Below are 22,584 nucleotides of genomic sequence, written 5' to 3'. Positions count from 1 at the left end.
CTGCCACTTGCTTGCATAAAAGAAAATTCCATATCCATAGGATACACGGAATACACTCTAAACACGCAGTAGATAAGCAGAAAAGTAAAAAAGAATTTAAAAAGAGTAGAAAAAAAAACCACTGCACAAAGACTATGCTACTGAAGTATTTAGCTTCAATTAATAATCAATGTTCTTGAGATGTTTACTCAGATGATCATTTTCTTCTGCTACACGAAAATCGCTATTTTGCTGCAACTCCCCAACTGAACCAATGGAGAATTGTAACCAAATAACTGACTATCTCCTGACTATAGGTTTGAAAACACCCTAAACCTCTGTGGATTTATTTGAGCTTGCACACTTTCACTCTGGAGTTATGATAAACCCTATACCCTGTAAAGAGGGGCTCAGTGAATGTGGTGTGTAATCTGTACAGGCAGGTAAGTGAGTCATTGAAGACCCTGTAGAAGGACAGATCACCAGCATCCCAGTCTAGATATATAGCAACTCGGTTATTGGGAAGCAGAGGGGAGGGATTTTCACTTGAAATGGGTGGAGATGCAGCAATTTTCCTGCAATTTTGGTAAAGATGGAACCCATCGTCCTTGCAAAGAAGACTGAAGCATTTTTCATTCAATTCCTTGGAACCATCATATTCTTGGGAGCTCTTATACGTAATTTCTATAACAGCTTTTTCCCCTTCCCACTCCATCTCCCAGTAACAGCGACCAGTCAAAGCCTCTCTACACAGAACTTTGGAAATGCCCTTATATTTCTCAACATATCTATACTGTGAAAGGCCTTTATGAGTCTGTATCACTCTCGTGCTTCCCTTAGATAGAACTTGGCTCAAGTCTTCTGTATTTTGGTCCAGTGTGAGGTCACAGGCATCTGTAGACAGGAGAGAATTTACGTCATGGTGAATTGTTTTCATGGTAAGAAAACAAAAAATCATTCAGTGTGCAAATGAGGGTGATGAAAAAAGCATGAGGTAGAAAAGTTACTCTTGGTGTTATACTTTAAAGTAGACAATACAGTATACATTTGTTCTTCATCTTCATTCTTTCTATTTGTACATTTTTCCCTCTTGTCATTATTTTAGAATTATTGGTAAGGTACATATACTTACATTTCCGTGGCCCACGTCTCATCCTGCACTGTCCACCAAAGTCCAGTCTGAGGGAACTTCAAAACAAACAGGGTTGAGTCTCCAAAAAACATCTTCTTACTTCCAGTCTAGTCAACTCCATTTTATAACCAAACCATTTGTTTATGCGGTACTATTTCTAAAGACCCATTATTACTAATGTTCTACATCACTGTTTTTATTCATTTATGTGGTACCTAGCTCACCTAATCATAAAAAATTATGAATCACTATAACGCTTTATTCAACAATATTTTTATAACTTTATATTTAATTTTTAAAAGAAACAGCTCAGTATGGTTACCGCAGTTTCTCCAGTTCACAATCTCGATTCTTCAGTAAAGTGGAGAGCAGTTTCACTCCAGAGCCTCCTGGGTGATTGTAAGTCAGATCCAGCTCTCTCAAGTGTGCGGAATTTATTGTCAGAGCTGAGCCCAGTGAAGCACAGCCTTCCTTTGTGATTGAACAGCCAGATAGCCTGCAGACATCATTAGATAAATGCCTCTTACTCATAGAAACATTGTGTTGTACTATATGAACAAGACATACTGCGCATTACAGATGTGCAGACACATACATTTTCATGGGTAGAAAAATGGCTGCCATGAATGAATGAATGAACTGTTTAGATTATTGACGTTGATAAAACCATATGTTACCTCAATGGATGTGACAGCAATGATGTGTTCCATTGAAATCAGATACATGTCAGACTAACTGTTCCTTGTAATTAACATTATGTCAAAATCTAGCCATTTTGAGATTCTTCCAGATATGGCATTGTATTAAAATGTGAATTTCAATTTAAAAATGTTAAGACAGTTCAAATTCAACTAAAACTTAATGATCTGTAAACTGTACTACAAACACAAATGTTAAATTAAATGGTAGAATAAGTTATAGAAGTACTAATATACCATTTACAGCCATCTTCCTTGGTCTGAGAGTTGATATTTGTATGGCATGTTTGTCAGTTTCAGAGTTTTGCAGCAAAAAATCAAGATAAAATTCAAGTCACAAAAATTCAAGATCTAACAGACAAAAAGTACAAAATTCTGCAATGCATACCTCTTCAGTTCATTTTTTGACTGACCTGTACACCTAGGAGCTTAAACTTAAAAACCGAAAACATTTGTATTTACCCCAGTTTCTGAAGTTTACAGTTCTGATCCCTCAGTCCATCAGAGAGCATATTCACTCCAGAATCCTGCAGGTGATTGTCTGTCAGATCCAGCTCTTTCAGTTCAGAGTGAGGAGATCTCAGGACTGCAGCCAAATCTTCACAACAGCCCTGGCTGAGGCTACACTCCCTCAGTCTGTGAAGAGAAGGAAATAAGATTTGGAATGTCAGGACTAGACTTTCAGGAGGCTCAGATACTGTCAGGTCACTCACTATCTGAGGTGCATCCTTCATATGATCCACAAGCATTTTGAAGCTTTTTTAGGCCCGATGGATCAGGTGTGGCATGTCGGTTGAATGACTGAATGACCAGGGGCGTTTTTAATTGTGAGGGGTAGATAAATTAGAAAATCTTTGGATGTGTGTATTGGCATTGGCTCAAAATCAGCTGAAGACCCCACATCAGGACCATCATCTTCAATTTCAAATCAATGTCAGACCATTGTTGTGCCTAGACCAATCTTCCCCACTACAGGAGGGATGTTTTTATAGCCACTATCACACGGGCTAAATCCACTGGGGCCATGACTGATCATAGCCAGCAGTATATGGATAAATTTGACAACTGCCTTAAGAAAGAAATTAGCATCTAAAGAGTGTCAGTGCTATAGATAATCACATCAGAAGCATGGTCAGTGCTCATAAAGACATACTCTCCCGCTGCTTTACTAAGATCTAAGCACATTAGAAAATTTTATAAGAAAGACTTTTTTCTTCACTATATATATTGAATATATTGAAACCTGTTTTGTTTGTTATGGGCATGTAAAGCCCTTTGAGACTTTAAATACTGATACTGGGCTCTAAATAAACTTGAACTTTGAGTACTAATTTCACCATCTTGATCTTAATGTTTTGGTGTTGCTGTTTTGGTGTTCAGATATTCGTTCATTGGGTAGGTATTCGGTTTTCAATTTTGGGATTCAGATATTCAGGGGTTTTTTGTTCATTTGTTTGTTTTGGGAGATTGCTAAATGTAGGATACCAATAAAGGCGAACTACAAAATAACAAAATACATTTTGTCAGCACAGTCTTGTACTATATTTATACATGACTGATATTATACTGTTTAACCAGTAACGTTACACATATGGTGACCAGACCTCCCGGTTTGTCTGGGATTGTCCCAGTTTCAAGCTAGATGTCCCGAGTCGCGACAAATGTCTGTAAAACACTAAAATGTCCTGGTTTTCAATATTTAATACGAAATTGTCCCAGTTTTCACCACAATTAAAATAATATTAATAGTATTACACTTGTTTTCAGCGCTTACATAGATGTTTACCATATTGTGTCCCACTCATTATTACCTAACCCAGTCAAAAAACACAAACAATGCACCGCATGTCTGAATTCAACACTGATTTGTCTGTTTGTGTGTCAATCAATCAACGTGTCGTTGTCAAGGCTGTTGCTAAGATGCTTGTGGCTCTGTCTGACAGAATCTGTTAGTACGCTAACAGTTAGCAGTTAGCATCATGCTAACTGAAAGACAGTCTTGACTAAAGACCTCCTGAAGGCTTCATCATTTCTTCGTGAAGTATCCGGCAACAAAAAAGCTGCACTCTGCACACACTACAGGAGTAAATTTTCGGTTGTGCATGGTGGAAATGCCGAAATAAAAGATCACATTAATGAAAATACCTATGGTCCGTGCATGTGTGCATGCATGAGGATGACGTGCACTTACTTTGCTTGGAAAATAGTTGCAACTGATCTGAACAATTAAAATAAAACATAGAGAGTAATGCAGGAACATCCATTTTCTTTGGAGAAATGCCTGGCTTAGTCCCTCCCTAGTAATGCAAAGCCCCCACCCGCCGCCGAATGTTCGAATACTCGCTGTTGATTATTAACGAAGCTCCGGAGCCCAAGAATTGGAATTCGGCATAGCCCTAGCACTTACCTTAGTTTCTGGAGTTTACAGTTCTGATCCCTCAGTCCATCAGAGAGCATATTCACTCCAGAATCCTGCAGGTGATTGTTTGTCAGATCCAGCTCTTTCAGTTCAGAGTGAGGAGATCTCAGGACTGCAGCCAAATCTTCACAACAGCCCTGGCTGAGGCTACACTCCCTCAGTCTGTGGATAGAGGGAAATAAGATTTGGAATGTCAGGACTAGACTTTCAGGAGGCTCAGATACTGTCAGGTCACTCATTATCTGAGGAGCTTCCTTTATATGATCCGCAAGCATTTTGAAGCTTTTTTAGGCCCGATGGATCAGGTGTGTGCTTCAGTTAAATAACTGAGGTTTTACCAATGGTGTCTTTGAATTGTGAGGGGTAAACACATTAGAAAATCTTTGGATGAACACACTGGCATTGGCTCAAAATCAGCTGAAGACCCCACATCAGGACCATCATCTTTAATTTCAAGCCAATGCCAGACAATTAGGGGGGCCAAACCTCCACACCAATCTACCCCAGGACAGGAAGGATTGAAGGTCTACGTTATACAAAAATGTGACTCATGGTGTTGTTTAAAAGCTAAATTTATGACAATTATTATGAAATAAGTTTAGGGCTGCCGCAATTAGTCGATGTAATCAATGACATCGATGATGAAAATGCATCAACATCAATTCATTATAACAAATGTTTTTCTTCAATATCATTATGTACGGTAATTGCAGTCAGGGCTGTCACTAACAACTATTTTTCTATCAATTAATCTACTGACTAATCGAGTCTAAATTCATAAAAATAAAAAAAAGATATGTCAGTTAAAAATACTAATGTCGACACATTTGCATCGTCAGTGTCATCGATTACGTCGACTAATGGCAGTGGCCCTAAATAGGTTGTTTGAAAGTTATATGATTACCTTTTCTGTTATGAAAGTTTACTAAATTTTGCTGCCAAAATATCATAAATCCATAAAGAGTGTGAATTGTACGATTATCTCCCTTCACAACTGGGCGCAGTTCCTAGCTGAGGGAACATCACAGAGCTTCACTGAAGTAAACTTCACTGGCTGGTACCTCATTGTCTCAGACCCTGTGGCCTCAGATCTGATCAAACCTGTGACCTAAATTTCTGTGGTACCCAAAGGACATCACCTCCTTATAACTGATTGCCCAAGAATATTTTGAATTCAAACATCTCCCCATTAGGGAAGCGTCACAGATGAATATTGAAGCTCGCATCATCGACAAATATTTTGTAACTGTAGAAAAATTGGTGTTTTTGGCCATAATCAGAGGTATTTTACAAGAGAAACACTGTAAATCACCCATGGATCTACTACTCATAAAATCTTGATAAGTTCATTTAGGGGGTAAAACAAAGATATACAGGGAAGCAGATCCCTAGACTGTAGCTCAAAATCACTGGAGTGTTGCAAAAATTACTACACAAGTGAAAGTAAATTCAACTGATCCGTCTGAACTACTAATGATAAGTTCACACTGCACAATTTTATCCCTGATTTTCCACTCGCCAACAGCTTTTGGCGATCGCCAACAAAAGCCCCAGATCAGAGGCAAATCGGCATTCGCTTGGAGCTCGCAAATCGGCTCTCGATTAACATTGTGTGAATTGTTCAAAGACAATCCACCAGAACAGGGGAGGAAAAGGTCAAATATATGGCAGTTCTTCATCATTCTGGTCTTTTTTTCTTTACAGTATGTACTCCCGCAGTTTTCACAATATCAATTCCACTGCAGTAACAGGGCTGTCCTAATGCTGTGTAGTGTGCTTGTATACAGCTAACGGATCGGTCCACTCATAGTTATTAATTGCTGTTTTTAATTGCTTAATTTCCCTTTTTTTAAATGTATGGGGAAACCTTTAAATCTCCAGTGGTATGCGGGAGACTGCACACAGTCGATAGTTGGATTCAATGGTCTTTTGCTCCGTGAAGCGAGTAGCAAGCTCATACCGGTATGAATCAAACACTGATGCTGTAGCGCAATCACATTCGCATTTTCTGGTGGAAATGCATCTCTAGTTCTAATCTACAGTTAAAGAATTGTTTCAATTTGACAAATGTTATTTTCGTTGACTAAAATGATGTGCCATTTTAGTCCGTGAGTTATTGACTAAATTGAATCAATATGACATGACTAATATTTGACTAAATTTAAGGGACATTTTAGACAAAAGACTAAGACTATGACTAAATTTTAAAAATCTGAAAAAAATAACACTGGTTATGACAAAACACAAGAGCAAGTGGTGAGGGAAGGGTAGAATGACTAACAGAGATTACTTGATTGTAAAGCATAATTTCTTTGTAATTCTATCTAAAGTAGGCTACCCTAGATGCTGAAAATACGTTCCTGGGGTAGGAGTTCTACAACATCCATTCTCTCACCCATATTCTTTTCCTTTTATAGCTCTCTTTTTCTCTGCAAATCAGCACACAAACAACTTGGATCACTCGCTTGCTGTCATCTATTTTTGGAAGCAAAAAATCCCCATCTAGAGCATGGTATCACATCACACCCTGTGTTACTTCTCGCGTGTGTTTTCATGACAAAACGTAGTTTGGAGACCAGGCAGACTCTTCGGAGATTCCTCCTAGTGAAAGATCTTATAATGAGTGACCCCTGTTGCTGATCAGTCATGTAGTGTGCAAAGCACAGCAACTTCAAGATTCCCGATTACAAGACAACACGTTGTGTAGTGTGAACAGTACAGTGACCTGACGACTTCGAAAGTCATGTAGTGTGTCCTTGGCAAAAATTAATCAAAAGTTAAATCAAAATAAAATAATGTGGAAACTGAGAGCACAGTTTCTTATAAATGACTATTACCTGGTTGTTTCAAGAAAGGTGTAATCATATGCCTATAATGACTGCAGACAGGACATACATCTTCTCCAAGATGAATGCTGATGGGGTGCATGAAAGCCCCGATAAGAATGATCTTAATTATGGTCTGTCCTATCAAACTGGTTGGGGGCGGCCAGTCTTTGTAACACACAACCTTCCTACTACTGTTCAGCAAGGATCAGTACTTATTTCACTGTTACTCTTTTATTTTATTATTAAATCTTTAAGTTCTTCTTTCTGCTGTTGTGCAATTGATATGGAGTACTTAAAAGCCAAGTAAATAAGTAAAGCTTAAAACATGAATAAAGAAATGTAAAAAATCACTCAGCATGGCACTAAATCTTTTATGTTATTATGTATTCCAATTGACATGTTTTTACTTATTCAGTGTTTCTTGTATGTAATTATTCTTTGCTTTAAATTTATTCACTTCATAAATTGAAATTTTCTTTACATTTATTCACTCATTCTTTTTAACTTATTTGTTTTCCTTGTCAGTCACATACAAGGAAAATAGTAAGACCAAAGTTCTAAGAGGAGACCTGTCTGCAAGTGGTCAAAAAATAATACAGTAACAGGACATTTCTGCAAGTAGGTATAGACATGCATATGTTGTGTTTAGATGCTACAGTCAATGGACTATGAAAATATGTATTTTGTCAGTCAGAGAAGAAACTGTAAATTTGGTAGAGTTTGTGTTGGCTGGGTCAAATTGTTTAAAAATGTTGAGGGAATGTTTTTAGCATTAGAAAAATCTTAAAAAGAAAGAAAAAGGGCAGAAAGAGAGAATCAATTAGCATAAATAAATAAATGTATATATGAAAGAATAGATATAAAAATAATATACCCATACATATAGGCATAAATACTAAAATACTAACTTTAAATCCAACCTTATTCATTTATTCATCTGTATTTTTTCAACTTTTTTCCTTGCATCAAGAACAGTAGTCTTTACATGAGGCGTTCAACAGGGTGAACTTATGTGACTACTCAGACCTTAAACCTCAGCATGACTTGCTGTTTTGTACCTTACTGCTTCCAATGTATATAAGGTGGCATCAAATGACCACCTAATTCTTTTCTTAGAGCTGAGTCTCAAAAGTGCCAAAAAAAAATCAACATATCCAGTAACTAAATACTAGACAGGGCCTTACTTACCCTAATGATTGTAGTTTACAATGTTCATTCTTTAGACCAGTTGAAAGCAACTTCATTCCCGAATCCTCCAAGTAATTGTCAGTCAGCTCCAACTCTGTCAGGACAGACTTAGGAGATGCTAGTGCTGAGGCTAGATCTGCACAGCACCCCTTTGTCAGATTACACTCCCAAAGCCTATGGACAGACAGAGACAAGAGTTTTTGTAGTAAACCCATAGATATTCTGAACAAAATCATACCTAAAACTGACTTGAGTAATTGGATACTTATTGGTTTTGAAAACACAATTTTTGCACAGATGCCCTTAACACTAACATTGTGAATATTCTGCCCTTGCTGTTGCTGACAGTTAGCTAAAATCCTTCCTTATCACAAAACATGTGCAAAGATTTGAGTAGCCATTTAATGCAGCAAAAGAAAAGAGAATCAACAATAAAAAGAATGTGTGAAATGTATTACTGAGCTGTATGGTAAGTTAAGAGTACTAGAAAAGGCTTACCCACAAATGTGGAGTAGAGAATAAAAATTGTACATAAATATTTTGGCTATTGCTGACCATGAAATATGGAACAAATCGCTTGTGTAATCAGTCAGCGTAACACTGAAAACAGCATATCCAAATACCTCACAATCAATATACTAAAAGAGTTCTCCTTCCAAGTCTCAGCAAAGTAACAGCAACAACAGAAACAACAAGAATAAGAATAAGAATAAGAATAATGTTGACAAATAAAATGTAGGGGTTACTGTCAGGACACTTGTCAGTTCTTTGGTAGGCCACCAGAAAGTGTCATGGCTCACTTGCAGATGTATTTGTCTCGCCATTAGCTACTACACTTCTATATTGCTAAGTTTGTCTATTTGAATCTTCTTTTTCCTGATCTGTATGCTCAGTCTTAGAATTACTCTTGTAAGTTTTGGGCGCCTTTTGCTTTGCATTTTTGGAGTGTGTCTTCGGTTGGTTTTTTGAGTGTGTTTTATGGACCTTGCCTGATCGTTGGACCTTTGTCCTTCTTCCTGTGTTTTTACAGTTTTTGGACTGAATCTTCTGCCAGAAATTATTTTTTGCAAAGATTTCAAGTAAAGCTTTTGTCAAGATTTGTACAAATCCCCTCCCCTGAGTTGTCAGAGAATCTGGGACATTTCAGTCTTTCAAGGGGTTTACTGGTTCAATGCCTGGTCAGGGACCAGATCTGCAACAGCAAAACTGAGCCATTCACATAGATCTATCAAAGCAAATCCCTTGCTGCTACTCTCATTTGTCCCTCCACCTCTCCTGTCAACCAGGTCACAGTAAACACTGCTACCTTTACCCATTGATGTCCATGGCATTTGACAGTGTCAGGCGGTAGTGTCGCTACAAGAAGCAGCGTTACTAATTTAACTACAGTAGCGTGGTGGTAACAGTGCTGTTTTCTGAATCAAAGAGCTTTTTAGTAGCAAAGCTCCTTTATTGATTAAGTAGTGCGGTAGCGTCCACACTAGCAGCATTTTCCCGAGCATTTCTGACGCTCAAGCACAGAGGCACCTTCTGCTGCAGTCTGAAGTAAAACTAAGAATCAGTGCATGACTAGGTTGACCATATTTTGGTCCTCAAAAAAAAAGGGGTGGGGGGCGGGGGGGGGGAGATGCATGCCCCTCCTAACTTACAGAGAAATTTAAGTGTATGTCACTTTCGGTTCCTGTCGTTGTGCATATAAGGCTGATGCTTGAGAATGCAACGTGAAACTGCACCTGTACTTAACTGCCAAATACATAGCCGGCTAGTCTTTAATAAGATAAATAACTAAAAGCATAATAACAGTGCCAAGATGACATAATTTCTTGGTGGCGTTATGGCTTTCTTAAGGTCTCTAAGCTGTTGCGGCGGTGTTAATGGTAATGAATGAGAGGCAGTTTAACCAATGTTTATGGCATGATAGTGTACATGACCGCTCATTGGTAGCGTGCGAGAGGGCAGGACCTAAAGAAAAAGGTCAAGGCAATGCAAACGCACACACAATGAGTGGCTACCGTGGAAAGCAAAAGCCAAATCCTGGACATTTTTGCGGATTTAGAAATCCCAGCCGGACGCATTTTTAGGTCTGAAAAAGAGGACATGTCCAGGAAAAAGAGCACGTATGGTCATCTTATACATGACGCCACCGTGTAAGGGAATATAGACACATGAGCTTGAGTTTACTTGATGGAAAGATGGCAGAGGAAACCCATAAGGCTAAGGACGGAGAAGAATTGACCCAGAAAACATCGCCATGGCCATTCACACCTCAGTTTTGTTATTCTGGGGCACATGTTTTTTGTTTGTTTGTTTTTGTTGCCACATTGGTTTTGGAGCAGTGAGAGTAACAATCACGGGTTATTGTTTAATAAACAATTGAACTGAACATTTTTTTACCTTCGTATCTGTTTGACTGACAATTATATTGATCACTGAGATAGTATTGACTTGGATAGTACTGGCATGGAGTTGGTTGAATTTAAAAAAAAAAAAAACTAAATAAAGTAGCCTCTGATGTAAACTACTCTTGCCATGTTGTTGTAGCTTAGCTTGCTACATTTCTGTGGTGGTAGCTTCAGTGTAGTGAAGCTTCATCTAATGTAGAGTAACTGGTAGCTTAGCTCACTACACTTTCCATGTGGCTTGCCCAACACTGGCATTTGAGCTGCTCCAGGGGGCTACAATTTTCCTGTTGGACCTCTACAATGCCCACACCCTGGTCTCCCATGGGCTACTACAAAGTTATGCCATTCAGCTTTTCCAATGCCCCAGCAGTCTTCCAGACCCTTATCATGCAAAACCAGTTTATTTTTGTTTACCGAGGTGACATCCTGGTTTTGTAAAAGTCCATTTGTAAGCATACTAGGCCTGACACCTCTGCCAGAATTTACTTTTTGCCAAGATTTCGAGACATGGACCTTGCTGAGTTTTTAAAAAAAAAAAATATATATATATACAAATCTGCTCTCCTGAGTTGTCACTGCGTTTGGATCCTCTCAGTTCAGAAGACCCGTGACCCTAATTAGGATAAGCGGCTTAGATAATGAGTGAGAGTGAGTAAGGGCTGGGCAATATGGCCTATAAATAATATTACAATATATACCACAATATTTTGAAATCTCCTCTAAAGCACCTCATAAATGCTCAATTTAACCATTTGATGCATACAATCACACCAATATGATGCTTCTAGTAGTCCATGAAACATATGTCTGCATTAAAATTTTGTTTATATTTCTTAGTGATTTCTACTGAAACAACTTTAAACTTGCAAGCAAAAAGCGGGAAATCACAACCAAGTTAAATTTAACAAAACAGTATTTATTCAACATCTTCCTTGCGATGCCAAACCACTGCCAGATGATGGATCCAGTGCTGTTTCCTTTCGGAACCAATTCATCCGCCTCCATCTTCTGTCACTGTTTCTGAACTCAACACGTATAAACTCGCTTTGGCACTTCACTTCTTCCACTCTCTCCAGGCTCTTTCCCTGTTCCCTCCAGATACAAAAACACAAGTCTCACCTATATATGTGACACATGCTCGCCCAGGAAAATGGTCTGGATGGGTGGGTGAGTGTGTGTGACATATGTATGAGAGTTTTTTTCTTTTTGTGTTTGTGAGAGGAAGAGAGCCATTGGAGAGAGCTAGAGAAGCGAAACGGCAAAGTGAGTCTCATGCCAGATTATATGACAATTTGTACTCAATGTTCGTGATAGAGCAATTTACTACATCATACGTAGAACAAGCCGCGACGCATCGAGTATATTCAAAGTATCACTCACCCCTAATGGGAGAAACATTAAACCAAAGTAAATGGCATCATTATAGTCCTCATTGTCATTAGTTGACTCATATAAGCTACCATATGCTATAAAAAAAATCTTTTACACGGTTGATTTCAACTCACTTCAGTGTCTGTAATTTGCAGTTTGGGCTCATCAGTCCTTTACAAAGTAGGTTCACTCCTGAATCTGTGAGGTTATTGCTGCTGAGATCCAACTTTCTCAGGAGTGAGGTCTCTGACTGGAGAACTGTGGCCACAGTTTCACAGCAATCAGATGTAAGACAACAGCCAGCAAGTCTGTAATAGAGAGAGAAGTTCTTTAACATTGGATATGATAAAACAGAGCTGATTGTTTGACTTGAATGATTCATTTGGAATTCTAGTAGTGCTTTCACAGATCATGACACTACATCGGGAGAAACATGGAAGATGCTCTGAACCTTCAGGTGTTACATAATCTGTTTGGTTTTGATCTCTGTTTCATTTGCTCCTGCCATGTGATTGAAAAAAACAATGATCCATGACCAACTAAATTCATAAAAAGGCCACATTACATCCAAACAGCACTGTTTGTGGCAGTATGCAAACTAAATAGTGAACCCTCACCACAGATGGTGATATTTTGTGTAGGTACTGGCTTGAGCTCATTTCTACATCCTTAATGTTCAATATTGCTCAGCAATTAATACACTTAAATCTGGTGTTTTCCCCTCTGCTTTTAAAACAGCTGTGATCAGGCCTTTACTTAAAAAAACGAACCTTGACCCTGAAGCTTTAAATAATTATAGGCAGAGCTCTAATCTCCCGTTTCTTTCAACAATACTTGAAAAAATTGTAGCTGCTCAGCTTATAGCTCATATGTCCTCTAACAGTCTGTTTGAAATGTTTCAGTCAGGCTTAAGATGTTTCACTCTACTGAAACTGCGCTTACTAGAGTAACTCATGATCTTTTATTAGACATGGATGCTGGTGCTACTTCTATTCTTATTCTGCTTGATCTGAGTGCAGCATTTGACACGGTCAATCACACTATATTGATAAAGTGCCTAGAAAATCAAATTGGCATTCATGGCCTGGCACTCTCATGGTTTAAATCTTATCTCTCTGAGAGAAAGCAATGTGTCCACTATAATAATATGACCTCTGAGTACCGTGAGCTTAACTATGGTGTTCCTCAAGGATCAGTCCTTGGCCCCCCTCTGTCCTCTATTTATATGCTCCCTTTGGGTGACATTATTTGTCATTACAACATTAACTTCCATTGTTATGCTGATGATACTCAGATTTTCTTACCTATCGAGCACAATGACTGCTCTGAATTGGCTAACCTTGAGGAGTGTCTTGGTGCTATTACGGGTTGGATGTGTTCATATTTCCTGATGCTTAACGCAGGCAAAACTGAAATGCTGGTCATTGGTCCACCTACGCATAAGCATCTTTTTAGTGATCTTACACTTTGACAACTGCATCATCTCCCAAAACTCTACAGCTTAAAACCTTGAAGTGATTTTTGACTCTAGTCTCTCGCTTGGGAGTGATTGAGTGTGTGTGTGTGTTTGTGAGTGCATAAGAAAGAATCTCTCCCCTCCAGCTAAGCCACCTCCTAGAAGGACATCTAGTCGCTGAACAGACTAGTGGATGGATCTCCAGTGGCCGCTTGGGAGCCCTAGGTTTGAAGCCTGTGCCAATGCCTACTGCAGCCTTGCAAATAACCAGCCCAAAGGCACTGCAACTTCCTGATCTTATCTTCACTGAGTACCCATGTACCACCCCAGCTGCCTTAGACCCCTGAAATGTGTTTTGCTCCATGGCTCACAACAGTAAAGCACACCTCCTTGAAATAAACTGGTAATTTGACTCATTGCTCCTAATTGTCCTGTGAAAACTAAAAGAACAGTACACACTTAAAGTAACTAAGCATTATAGGCATGGCTCTGCGTACCCTAATGATTGTAGTTTGCTGTATTGTTTCTCTAGTCCAGTCAACAGCAACTTCACTCCTGAATCTGGCAAGTAGTTGTCTCTCAGTTCCAGCTCTCTCAGGTCAGAATTAGGAGATACCAATATTGGGGCAAGATATTCACAGCAGCCCTCTCCTAGATTACATTCTCTCAGCCTGTGGAAGATATATATGTAGATGCACAAAAACACATCCATGCTGTAGAGAATTCACAGATACTCCAAACAAAACCAATCTCAAAATTTACATGACTTATTGAATAAACATAGGTGTTGACAACAGACTTTTCACAAAATTACATTTATCATTAACATTGTAAACATTATAAACAACTTCAACATCTTAATTCAAAAAGGTTGAGCCATATTAGCCATAGTATGCTACAAAGATCTATCACAATTTTTTTTTAAATGATTCACGTCAACTTACTTTAGTGTGTGTAATTTGAAGTGTACACTCATCAGTCCATCATGAAGTAGCTTCACTCCTGAATCTTTCAAGTCATTGTAACTGAGATCCATCACTCTAAGGGATGAATCTTCTGACTGCAGAGCTAAGGCCACAGTTCCACAGGAATCAGAGTTGAGATGACAACCAGCAAGTCTGTAATAAAAAGTAAGCTCTTTAATATCAGAAGCAATAAACTATATCTTCTCCATTGTCTTGAGCACTGTCCTGTCACACTCCATAACACTGCAGCTTGAAAAACATGACACACACCTGGGAACACTCAGGTGACTGGTAATGGACATGGCGTTGTTCATTGTATAAGTAGCTTCTATAGCATGATGGAGCAATGGATCTCCATGATCCCCACATCCATCATAAAGGCCACAGTACAACAAAAGTACTCTAAGTGGCAGTACAAACTAAATAGTGAACTCTTATCAGTGTAGATTAAAAAAGTATTATTTATCAGTAATACTGAGCCAAAAATGGCAAGATTTACTTTTATAGTGCAGTTCATATCATACTAACTGCATTATTCAAATAACACTACTTATTACTGACATGGGGAAATCTAGAAAGTTATTGATTATTTATTATTTCATTATTGCAGTTTTATCAGCGAGACGTAGCATATCCTGTATTCTCAATGTGACCAGTGAAACTACAGTTATTATTTAAATGTAAATATATAACATTTACAGTGTCTTTTGGACACATCATGAGTCCTTGTGTTGGTTAAATAGCTTGCTAAATGCTAAGTTATCATTTAGGGACAAGTGGTTCACTTGCATTATCACAGGACTGACCTGACTGTCCTACAGTTCCTCAGCACTGGGAGCAGCCTATGCAGACTGGCTACTGTTTTTTTGCAAATCTTCGAGTTAAACTCATCCAGCACCTCCTCTGACATCAGTAACAGATAGGCTAAAGCTGAGCATTGGTCTGGTTCCAGTTCTTTATCTGACAGAGTTCCTGATCTGAAGGCATTCTGGATATCCTCAACCAAATAGTTGTCATTCAGTTCATTCAGACAGTGGAAGAGATTGATGATCCTCTCTGGTGATGATTCCTCCTTGATCTTAGACTTAATTAAAGTAATTGTCTGTAAATTGTTACTTTGGTTAGTTTCTTTCCTTGTATTTGATGAGGCCTTTCTGCAATGGCTTGATTCATGTCTCCAAATTGAGCTCCTCAGTTGCTGGTAGTTTCTTGAAGTGTGTTGTTTTGTATCTAGCTTTTGTGAGTGACTTTCTTCAATCAGAGATTCTGGACTTGACAGACAAATATTCCAAATTGTCCCATGTGGTTTTGAAATCCGTTTTCTTTTCAAACCTTGTAGGAGACTCTGGTTGGAGTCTAGTGAAAGTCCAAGAAGAAAGCGGAGGAAAAGGTCCATGTGGCCATTCTTACTCTGCAGGGCTTTGTCCAGTGCACTCTGGTGTACGTCATACAGCTGCAATCTGTACACTTCATTTTTGAATTCCTTTGTGGTGAAAACATTTTTGTTTTCTTCCACACAGCAAACATGTGCATACACTGCAGCTAGATGCTCTTGAACACTTAGATGTAAGAAGCAGTAGACCTTGTCCATGTACAATCCCAACTCCTCTCTGAAGATTTCTGTGCACAGAGAAGAGTATTCAGAAGCTTTACTAACATCAATTCCGCAGTTTCTCAGGTCCTCCTCATGGAATATTAAATTCCCCCTCTCCAGCTGTTGGAAAGCCAATTCTCCCAGTTTTAGTATCATCTCTCTGTCTGATTCCGACAGCATTTTTGGATTTCTCACTGTGACTCCATTGTACTTCTTATTCTTCAGACTGATCTGAATGAGCAGGAAGTGTGTGTACATTTCAGTGAGAGTTTTGGGAATTTCACCTCTGCCTGCATCCCTCATCAAATTCTCAAGCACAGTGGATGAAAGCCGACAAAAGACTGGTATGTGACACATGATGTAGAGGCTCCTTGATAATTTGATGTGTGTGATGATTCTGTTGGCAAGGCTCTGATCACTGATTCTCTTCCTGAAGTATTCCTCCTTCTGAGGTTCACTGAACCCACGGATCTCTGTGACCTGGTGGATGTACTGAGGAGGTATCTGACTGGTTGCTGCTGGTCGGGAGGTTATCCAAAGAAGAGCAGAGGGAAACAGATTCCCTTTGATGAGGTTTGTCAGCAGAACATCCACTGAGGTGGACTTTGTGACATCAAACACACTCTCGTTGTTCTGAAAATCTAGAGGAAGTCGACACTCATCCAAACCATCAAAGATGAAGAGTATCTTGACCTTTTCATATTCAGTTACATGTAACTCTTTCAGTTGTGGTATGTAGTCATGAAGAATCTGGATAAGACTGTATTTCTCTTTCTTAAGATTAAGATCTCGGAAAGGTAGAGGGACTATGACAGTGATATCTTGATTTGCTTCCCCTTCAATCCAGTCAAGTATGAACTTCTGAACAGAGACTGTCTTTCCAATTCCAGCAATACCCTTCGTCAGCACTGTTCTGATCCGTTTGTTTTGTTCGGGAAGTGGTTTAAATATGTCATTACATTTGATTGAACTCTCCTGAGTTGTTTGTCCCTTACAAGCCATCTCAATCTGTCTGACCTCATGTTCATTATTGACCTTTCCAGTTCCACCTTTTGTGATGTAGAGTTCTGTGTAGATCTCTCTCAAAGACCTTGGTTCTCCCCCTGAAGAAACTTCCTCATTTATATAGGAAAACCTTACCTTTAGGTTGGCTTTATTTGCTTGCTTCACTCTTAGCAAAGAACTACCTGCAAAAAAATAGTTTAAATTAAGTTTTTGACATGATATTAACAACTGCACCCACAAGAGGTTCTAAAATATAGGTACATATCATAAAGTAGAGTAACAGCTGTTTGACTAGAACGTAGGGTGTATCATATGCATTCTAACTGTAGGCGTATACTGTGTGCATTTACAAAGGAAAATACAAATAAAATATATAAAAGAAATTTGAACAGGCAGCGCTCAAACTTCAATTTGAATGTATATAACATGTTTGAAAGGACAACATTCAGTCCTTCATTAACAAAAAGTCAAGGCAAACTGATTTATAGAAATACAGCTGCTGAGAATGACATAAGTATGTCAGACTTACCTGTAATCACAAAATGAGCTGTAATTTTCAGAGCTACATCTTCTTTAAAGCTCTCCATTAATTTCTCAACAAAAGGAGAAACGTTGAGATCCTCTTGCAGATTGCCGAGGCACCCTGGGTAGTTTTCATTCAATTCTTTTTGAAATTTATTTAAATCTTCAGTTTTCATGTTCTCAACCATGATCCTGAGAAGGTGTTGAATGCCTGACACACTAGAATCCTACAGAGAACACAGACAGGTTGGTGTACCATATTGTATGTCTTATACTTGTAGTAAAAATGGACTGAATGTCTTGAGTACACACTAACCTCTCTGTAGAGTTTACTATGGTCTTTGTGTTCCTCTACTGCACAGACTTTACAGATGTATGTCTGGTCAGTTTTACAGAACACCTTAAGAGGTCTGTGGTGCTGCTGACAGAGTCTCTGCTCCAGGTCTCCAGTCACCTCCACCAGTGTGTGTCTCTGCAGTGCTGGTATTGTGTAGTGAAGCCTGACATGGTTCTCACAGAGGGAGGCAGGGCAGGTCAGACAGGACTTCACAGCTCTCAGCTTCATCTCAGCGCAGAAATCACAGGCCACATCTCCAGGTCCACAGTAGCAGTGCTTTCGGTGAACATGACAGAACACTTCCTGCCGCTCATGAAATAAGGCCTGCTGCCTGATGGATTCTGATTTCTCCTCCTGATGTCTGGAGGTAAGCAAGACATTATAGTGGAATTTATGTATTAGATGTTTTGCTTAAGTGTAGTGGATAAGATTATGCATTTAATTTACATGATGCCTCATATTTATTTGTAATTGACAGTAAATCCCCGTTTCTTTGATTGTTTTGGGTTCTGCCTGATCTACTTTCATATGTTCATACTTAATCAGTGTCTATCAAATACGTAATTTTGAACACGACACAAAAAAACTTGAGAAAAGCTTTCATTAGTTCAATGGCTAAAACTAAAAAAGGTCTACCAGCACCAGTCACATGTTAGTTGAATTGTGCAAAGACAGAAACAAGTAACTTTTTGGTCCATGTATTATAAGCAGTAGCCCAAAATGGAGAAGAGAACTGATGGCTAACTGTCTTGTGCTCAGTTCTATTGCTAGTCAAAGCCGATTCTGGTGAGATCTCAGTTTCAGTTGCTGTATATCATAGTTTCATGTTATATACAGATGTAAGAGGCAAAAAGTCTAAAAACAAGAGACCTTAATGTTCTCTAAGCATATCAAGTAACTCTCCTGTTCATGCTAGTTGTCTCACAGTTCGTAGCTGCCATCGCATTAATGCCTCCACCACTGCTGCGCTCGCTGACCTGCTTCCTACTGTTCTCAACTCTTTCAATGATCAGCAAGGGTCTTTGAATGACTTGACAGACAGTAATTTCTACCCTCCATAATGTAATAGATATGGTAGCACCATTAACTACAACAAATAGCCGTAAACACTCAACGCCTTGGTTTAATAATAATACCCACGCACTGAATCTCCTGTGTGTAGGAGATTGAAACAAAATGGGCAACTAAATGGGCCTCTAAACTAGAGGTCTTCCACCTCGCCTGGCATGACAGTCTGATAGATTATAAACGCACCCTCTCCACAGCCAAATCCACTTATTACTCAAAAATCATTAATCTTAACAGGTTCCTTTTGATACCATATCTAAACTTACCAAGAATCACTGCCTTCAATCTAGCCCTTTTACTACAAACGATTTTGTTGAACTTTTCTTGCAAAAAATATACTTAATTTGTAGTGATATTCAAATTAGTTTGTCAAATCAGACTGCCTGCATGCTCTCCATTAATGCGCCTGAGATTTATAAGGATGTGCACCCTTTAACTCAATTTAACCCTGCCTCTCTTGATGCACTGTCCAAATTGTTGCATTCTGCTAAACTAGCCACTTACCTGCTTGACCCCCTACCTGCTAAACTTAACACAGAGCATTTCTAAGTTCTCAGCCCAGCGATGCTTAACGTTCAAAATATGTCACTAAAATCTGGTGCTTTACCCTCCGCTTTTAAAACTGCTGTGATCAGGCCTTTACTTAAAAAAACTAACCTTGACCCCGAAGCTTTAAATAATTAAAAGCTGATCTTTAATCTCCCGTTTCTTTCAAAAATACTTGAAAAAATTGTAGCTGCTCAGCTTATAGCTCATATGTCCTCTAACAGTCTGTTTGAAATGTTTCAGTCAGGCTTCAGGTGTTTTCACTCCACTGAAACTGCACTTACTGGTGCTACTTCTATTCTTGTTCCGCTTGATCTGAGTGCAGTATTTGACATGGTCGATCACGCTATATTGATAAAGTGCCTGGAAAATCAAATCGGCATTCGTGACCTGGCACTCTCTTGGTTTAAATCTTCTCTCTGAGAGAAAGCAGTGTGTCCATTATAACAAAATGACCTCTAAGCTTAACTATGGTGTTCCTCAGGGGTCAGTCCTTGGCCCTCTCCTATTCCCTATTTACATGCTCCCTTTGGGTGACATTATTTGTAGTTACAACATTAACTTCCATTGTTATGCTGACAATACTCAGATTTTCTTACCTATCCAGCACAATGACCGCTCTAAATTGGCTAACCTTGAGGAGTGTCTTTGTGCTAACAAAGGTTGGATGTCTTCAAATTTCCTGATGCTTAACGCAGGCATGACTGAAATGCTGGTCATTGGTCCCCCTACACATAAGCATCTTTTTAGTGATCTTACACTAAATTTTGACAACTGCATCATCTCTCAAAACTCTACAGCTAAAAACCTTGGTGTGATTTTTGACTCTAGTCTCTCGCTAGTCACTCATATCAAAAACACAACCAAAACTGCCTTTCAACACCTCTGTAATATCACTAAAATTAGGCCCTTTCTATGTATGGCTGGTGCAGAAACCATTGTTCACGCATTTGTCAAGTCTCGCCATGATTACTGCAATGTTCTTTACTCTGGTCTGCCTGCTTCCAAAAGTCCTCAGCTGGTCCAGAATGCTGCTGCAAGAATCCTGACCAGAAAGTCTGACCACATTAAATACTTAATTACTTCTTATTAACATATAGAATTTTACATGGGTTTGCGCCGGCCTAACCAGCTGACTTAATTACACCCTATGACCACCCCTCGCACCCTGCACTCAATCTGGACTATTAGTCATTCCAAGAGTTAAAAAGAAGTCCACTGGCAACCGAGCCTTTTCCTACCGCTCTCCCTTTCTCTGAAATGGTTTACCTACAGAAATTAGGGAAGCAAACTCTCTTCATACCTTTAAAATGAGACTAAAGACTTATCTATTTTCTCTAACTTACGGATAATATAACTTTGATTTTACTTTGTTATAGACATGTAAAGCCCTTTGAGATTATAAATAGTGATACTGGGCTCTAAACAAACTTATTATTATTATTATTATTATTATTATTATTATATGCTAACTGTTCCCTATATTTCAAACTAGTTACCTGGGTGATAACAGTAGACAGCTAGGAATGTCTGAAGAGCATGGCTCTGAGAGTACAATGCTGAAATATTTAGCAATTTTGTAGGATCCACTTTTACAAAGAAAAATGTTTTAACTCCTGAATATTTTGTTTGAGTTGAAGCAAAATTGCATTTTGATGTTTGCTTGGACCTTCATATTGTCTTGTCTTAATACAGAAAATGAATTCCATGAATGGTTCAGTAATTTGACATGCGAGTTAGCAAGTCATAATATCAAATAAATGCCACACAGAACTTGTGATAGATTTAGTCAGTGATTTGGACCTATGACTAATGTCCTACCACTCTCCTACCACTCTCCCTTCCTCTGGAGTGGTCCACCAATGATATCTTTAAAACCAAATTAAAAACTTATCTGTTTTCTCTAACTTATGGGTAATATTACTTTGATTCGACTATTAGGGAGGCTCAGTCTCTGCCTGTAGGCTCTCCTGTCATAGTTTAGTTTAGTCTCTGCTGGTTTAATTGTCTTTCACAGTTTCTCTCTACTCTCTCTCCCCTCTCCTCTCTGTCTTGACCGTGTTGTTCTCTCTAACTAACCCGTTCTCCTCTGGCGGTGTGAGTGGTTGTCTGTGTCTCGCTGCATAGATGTTGCTCTCATCTTTGGGTAGGTGGTTTGACTTTGTGCCTGTGCCCTGTGTTCCCTGGCCCTGTTTGCCTTGCATGGCCCTGCTCCTCCTGTGCCTTCCACAGCCATTAGCTTTGCTGTGTTAATGCATATATGCACTACATTCCTAATTTGCTTTATTAAGTCCTGATACCCCACTAACACTCTCCTTTTACCCCCTCATCTTCTGTGTGTGTATGTCTCTTATGCTTGAGAATGAATATAGAGCTGTAAGCTGATATTGTACTTGGACTGAATTCATGATAGTTTTATATGTTCTTTCAGACCAAAGAAGATGTGTAATGAATGTATAAACTGAGCATTATAAGTTGTGGGAAAAATATTGCTTTGCATTGTGATTGTAACTTTTAGAGGGAAACTGTGCCTCATGACTATTGCCCTGATGAAATATGAATATTGTAGGGACCGCTGCTTGTGAAATTGCTATATGCTGTGGAATGTATCTCTGTGTTAGAACAATGAACACGTAGAAGACAGGGCTTCTGAGTAAACTGTGTGTCTACACCACTCACAAAGCAAACACCAAGTGTCCTGTGACCCCATGTGACAGGTTATCTTGTAAACCCCCACACATGTCCATAGATGCTTGTCTCATCGTATAAAAAGCTTTGCACTCCTTAATCTCAGTGAGAACTGTGCTTGATCTCTGGGGTGTGCTTCTCCCATGCGCATAAAATAATGACCATGATAGCTTTCAGACCAAGGGAGTTTGTGTAAATTGAGAATCATAAGATATATAATCTAAACAGTTCAGACCTTTTGTCTCCTCTGTGAGGCTCTGAGCTGAAGTTGGGTGGGGCGTGCATTGAGCAGTCACTCTTCATAGACACACAGGATGGTCCTGGGGACTCTGGTCTCTCTTTTTCATGTCTGGGGATAATATATTGAAGTATACACACACTGGTTT

General features: G+C 39.0%; 1 protein-coding gene across 1 annotated transcript in view; it reads right to left on the bottom strand.

Moving 5' to 3' along the window:
- LOC115806445 (uncharacterized) overlaps positions 1 to 21,714 on the bottom strand; it is a 42,915-nt gene extending 21,201 nt beyond the window's left edge. The window contains exons 1-10 of the mRNA XM_030767142.1: positions 21,590 to 21,714; positions 17,876 to 18,257; positions 17,567 to 17,786; positions 15,716 to 17,219; positions 15,245 to 15,553; positions 12,152 to 12,325; positions 8,245 to 8,418; positions 4,217 to 4,390; positions 2,272 to 2,445; positions 1,434 to 1,607 (exon numbers count right to left, since the gene is read on the bottom strand). Of these exons, the coding sequence (XP_030623002.1) occupies positions 1,434 to 1,607; positions 2,272 to 2,445; positions 4,217 to 4,390; positions 8,245 to 8,418; positions 12,152 to 12,325; positions 15,245 to 15,553; positions 15,716 to 17,219; positions 17,567 to 17,786; positions 17,876 to 18,257; positions 21,590 to 21,714 (3,410 nt within the window). The remainder of the gene's footprint in view (positions 1 to 1,433; positions 1,608 to 2,271; positions 2,446 to 4,216; positions 4,391 to 8,244; positions 8,419 to 12,151; positions 12,326 to 15,244; positions 15,554 to 15,715; positions 17,220 to 17,566; positions 17,787 to 17,875; positions 18,258 to 21,589) is intronic.
- Positions 21,715 to 22,584: the final 870 nt, after the last annotated feature.

This window comes from Chanos chanos, chromosome 3 (genome assembly GCF_902362185.1).
Source record: "Chanos chanos chromosome 3, fChaCha1.1, whole genome shotgun sequence".
NCBI classification, from domain to species: Eukaryota; Metazoa; Chordata; class Actinopteri; order Gonorynchiformes; family Chanidae; genus Chanos; species Chanos chanos.
The sequence above is the reverse complement of the archived record's forward strand: the minus strand, read 5'-3'. Positions and strand labels throughout refer to the sequence as shown.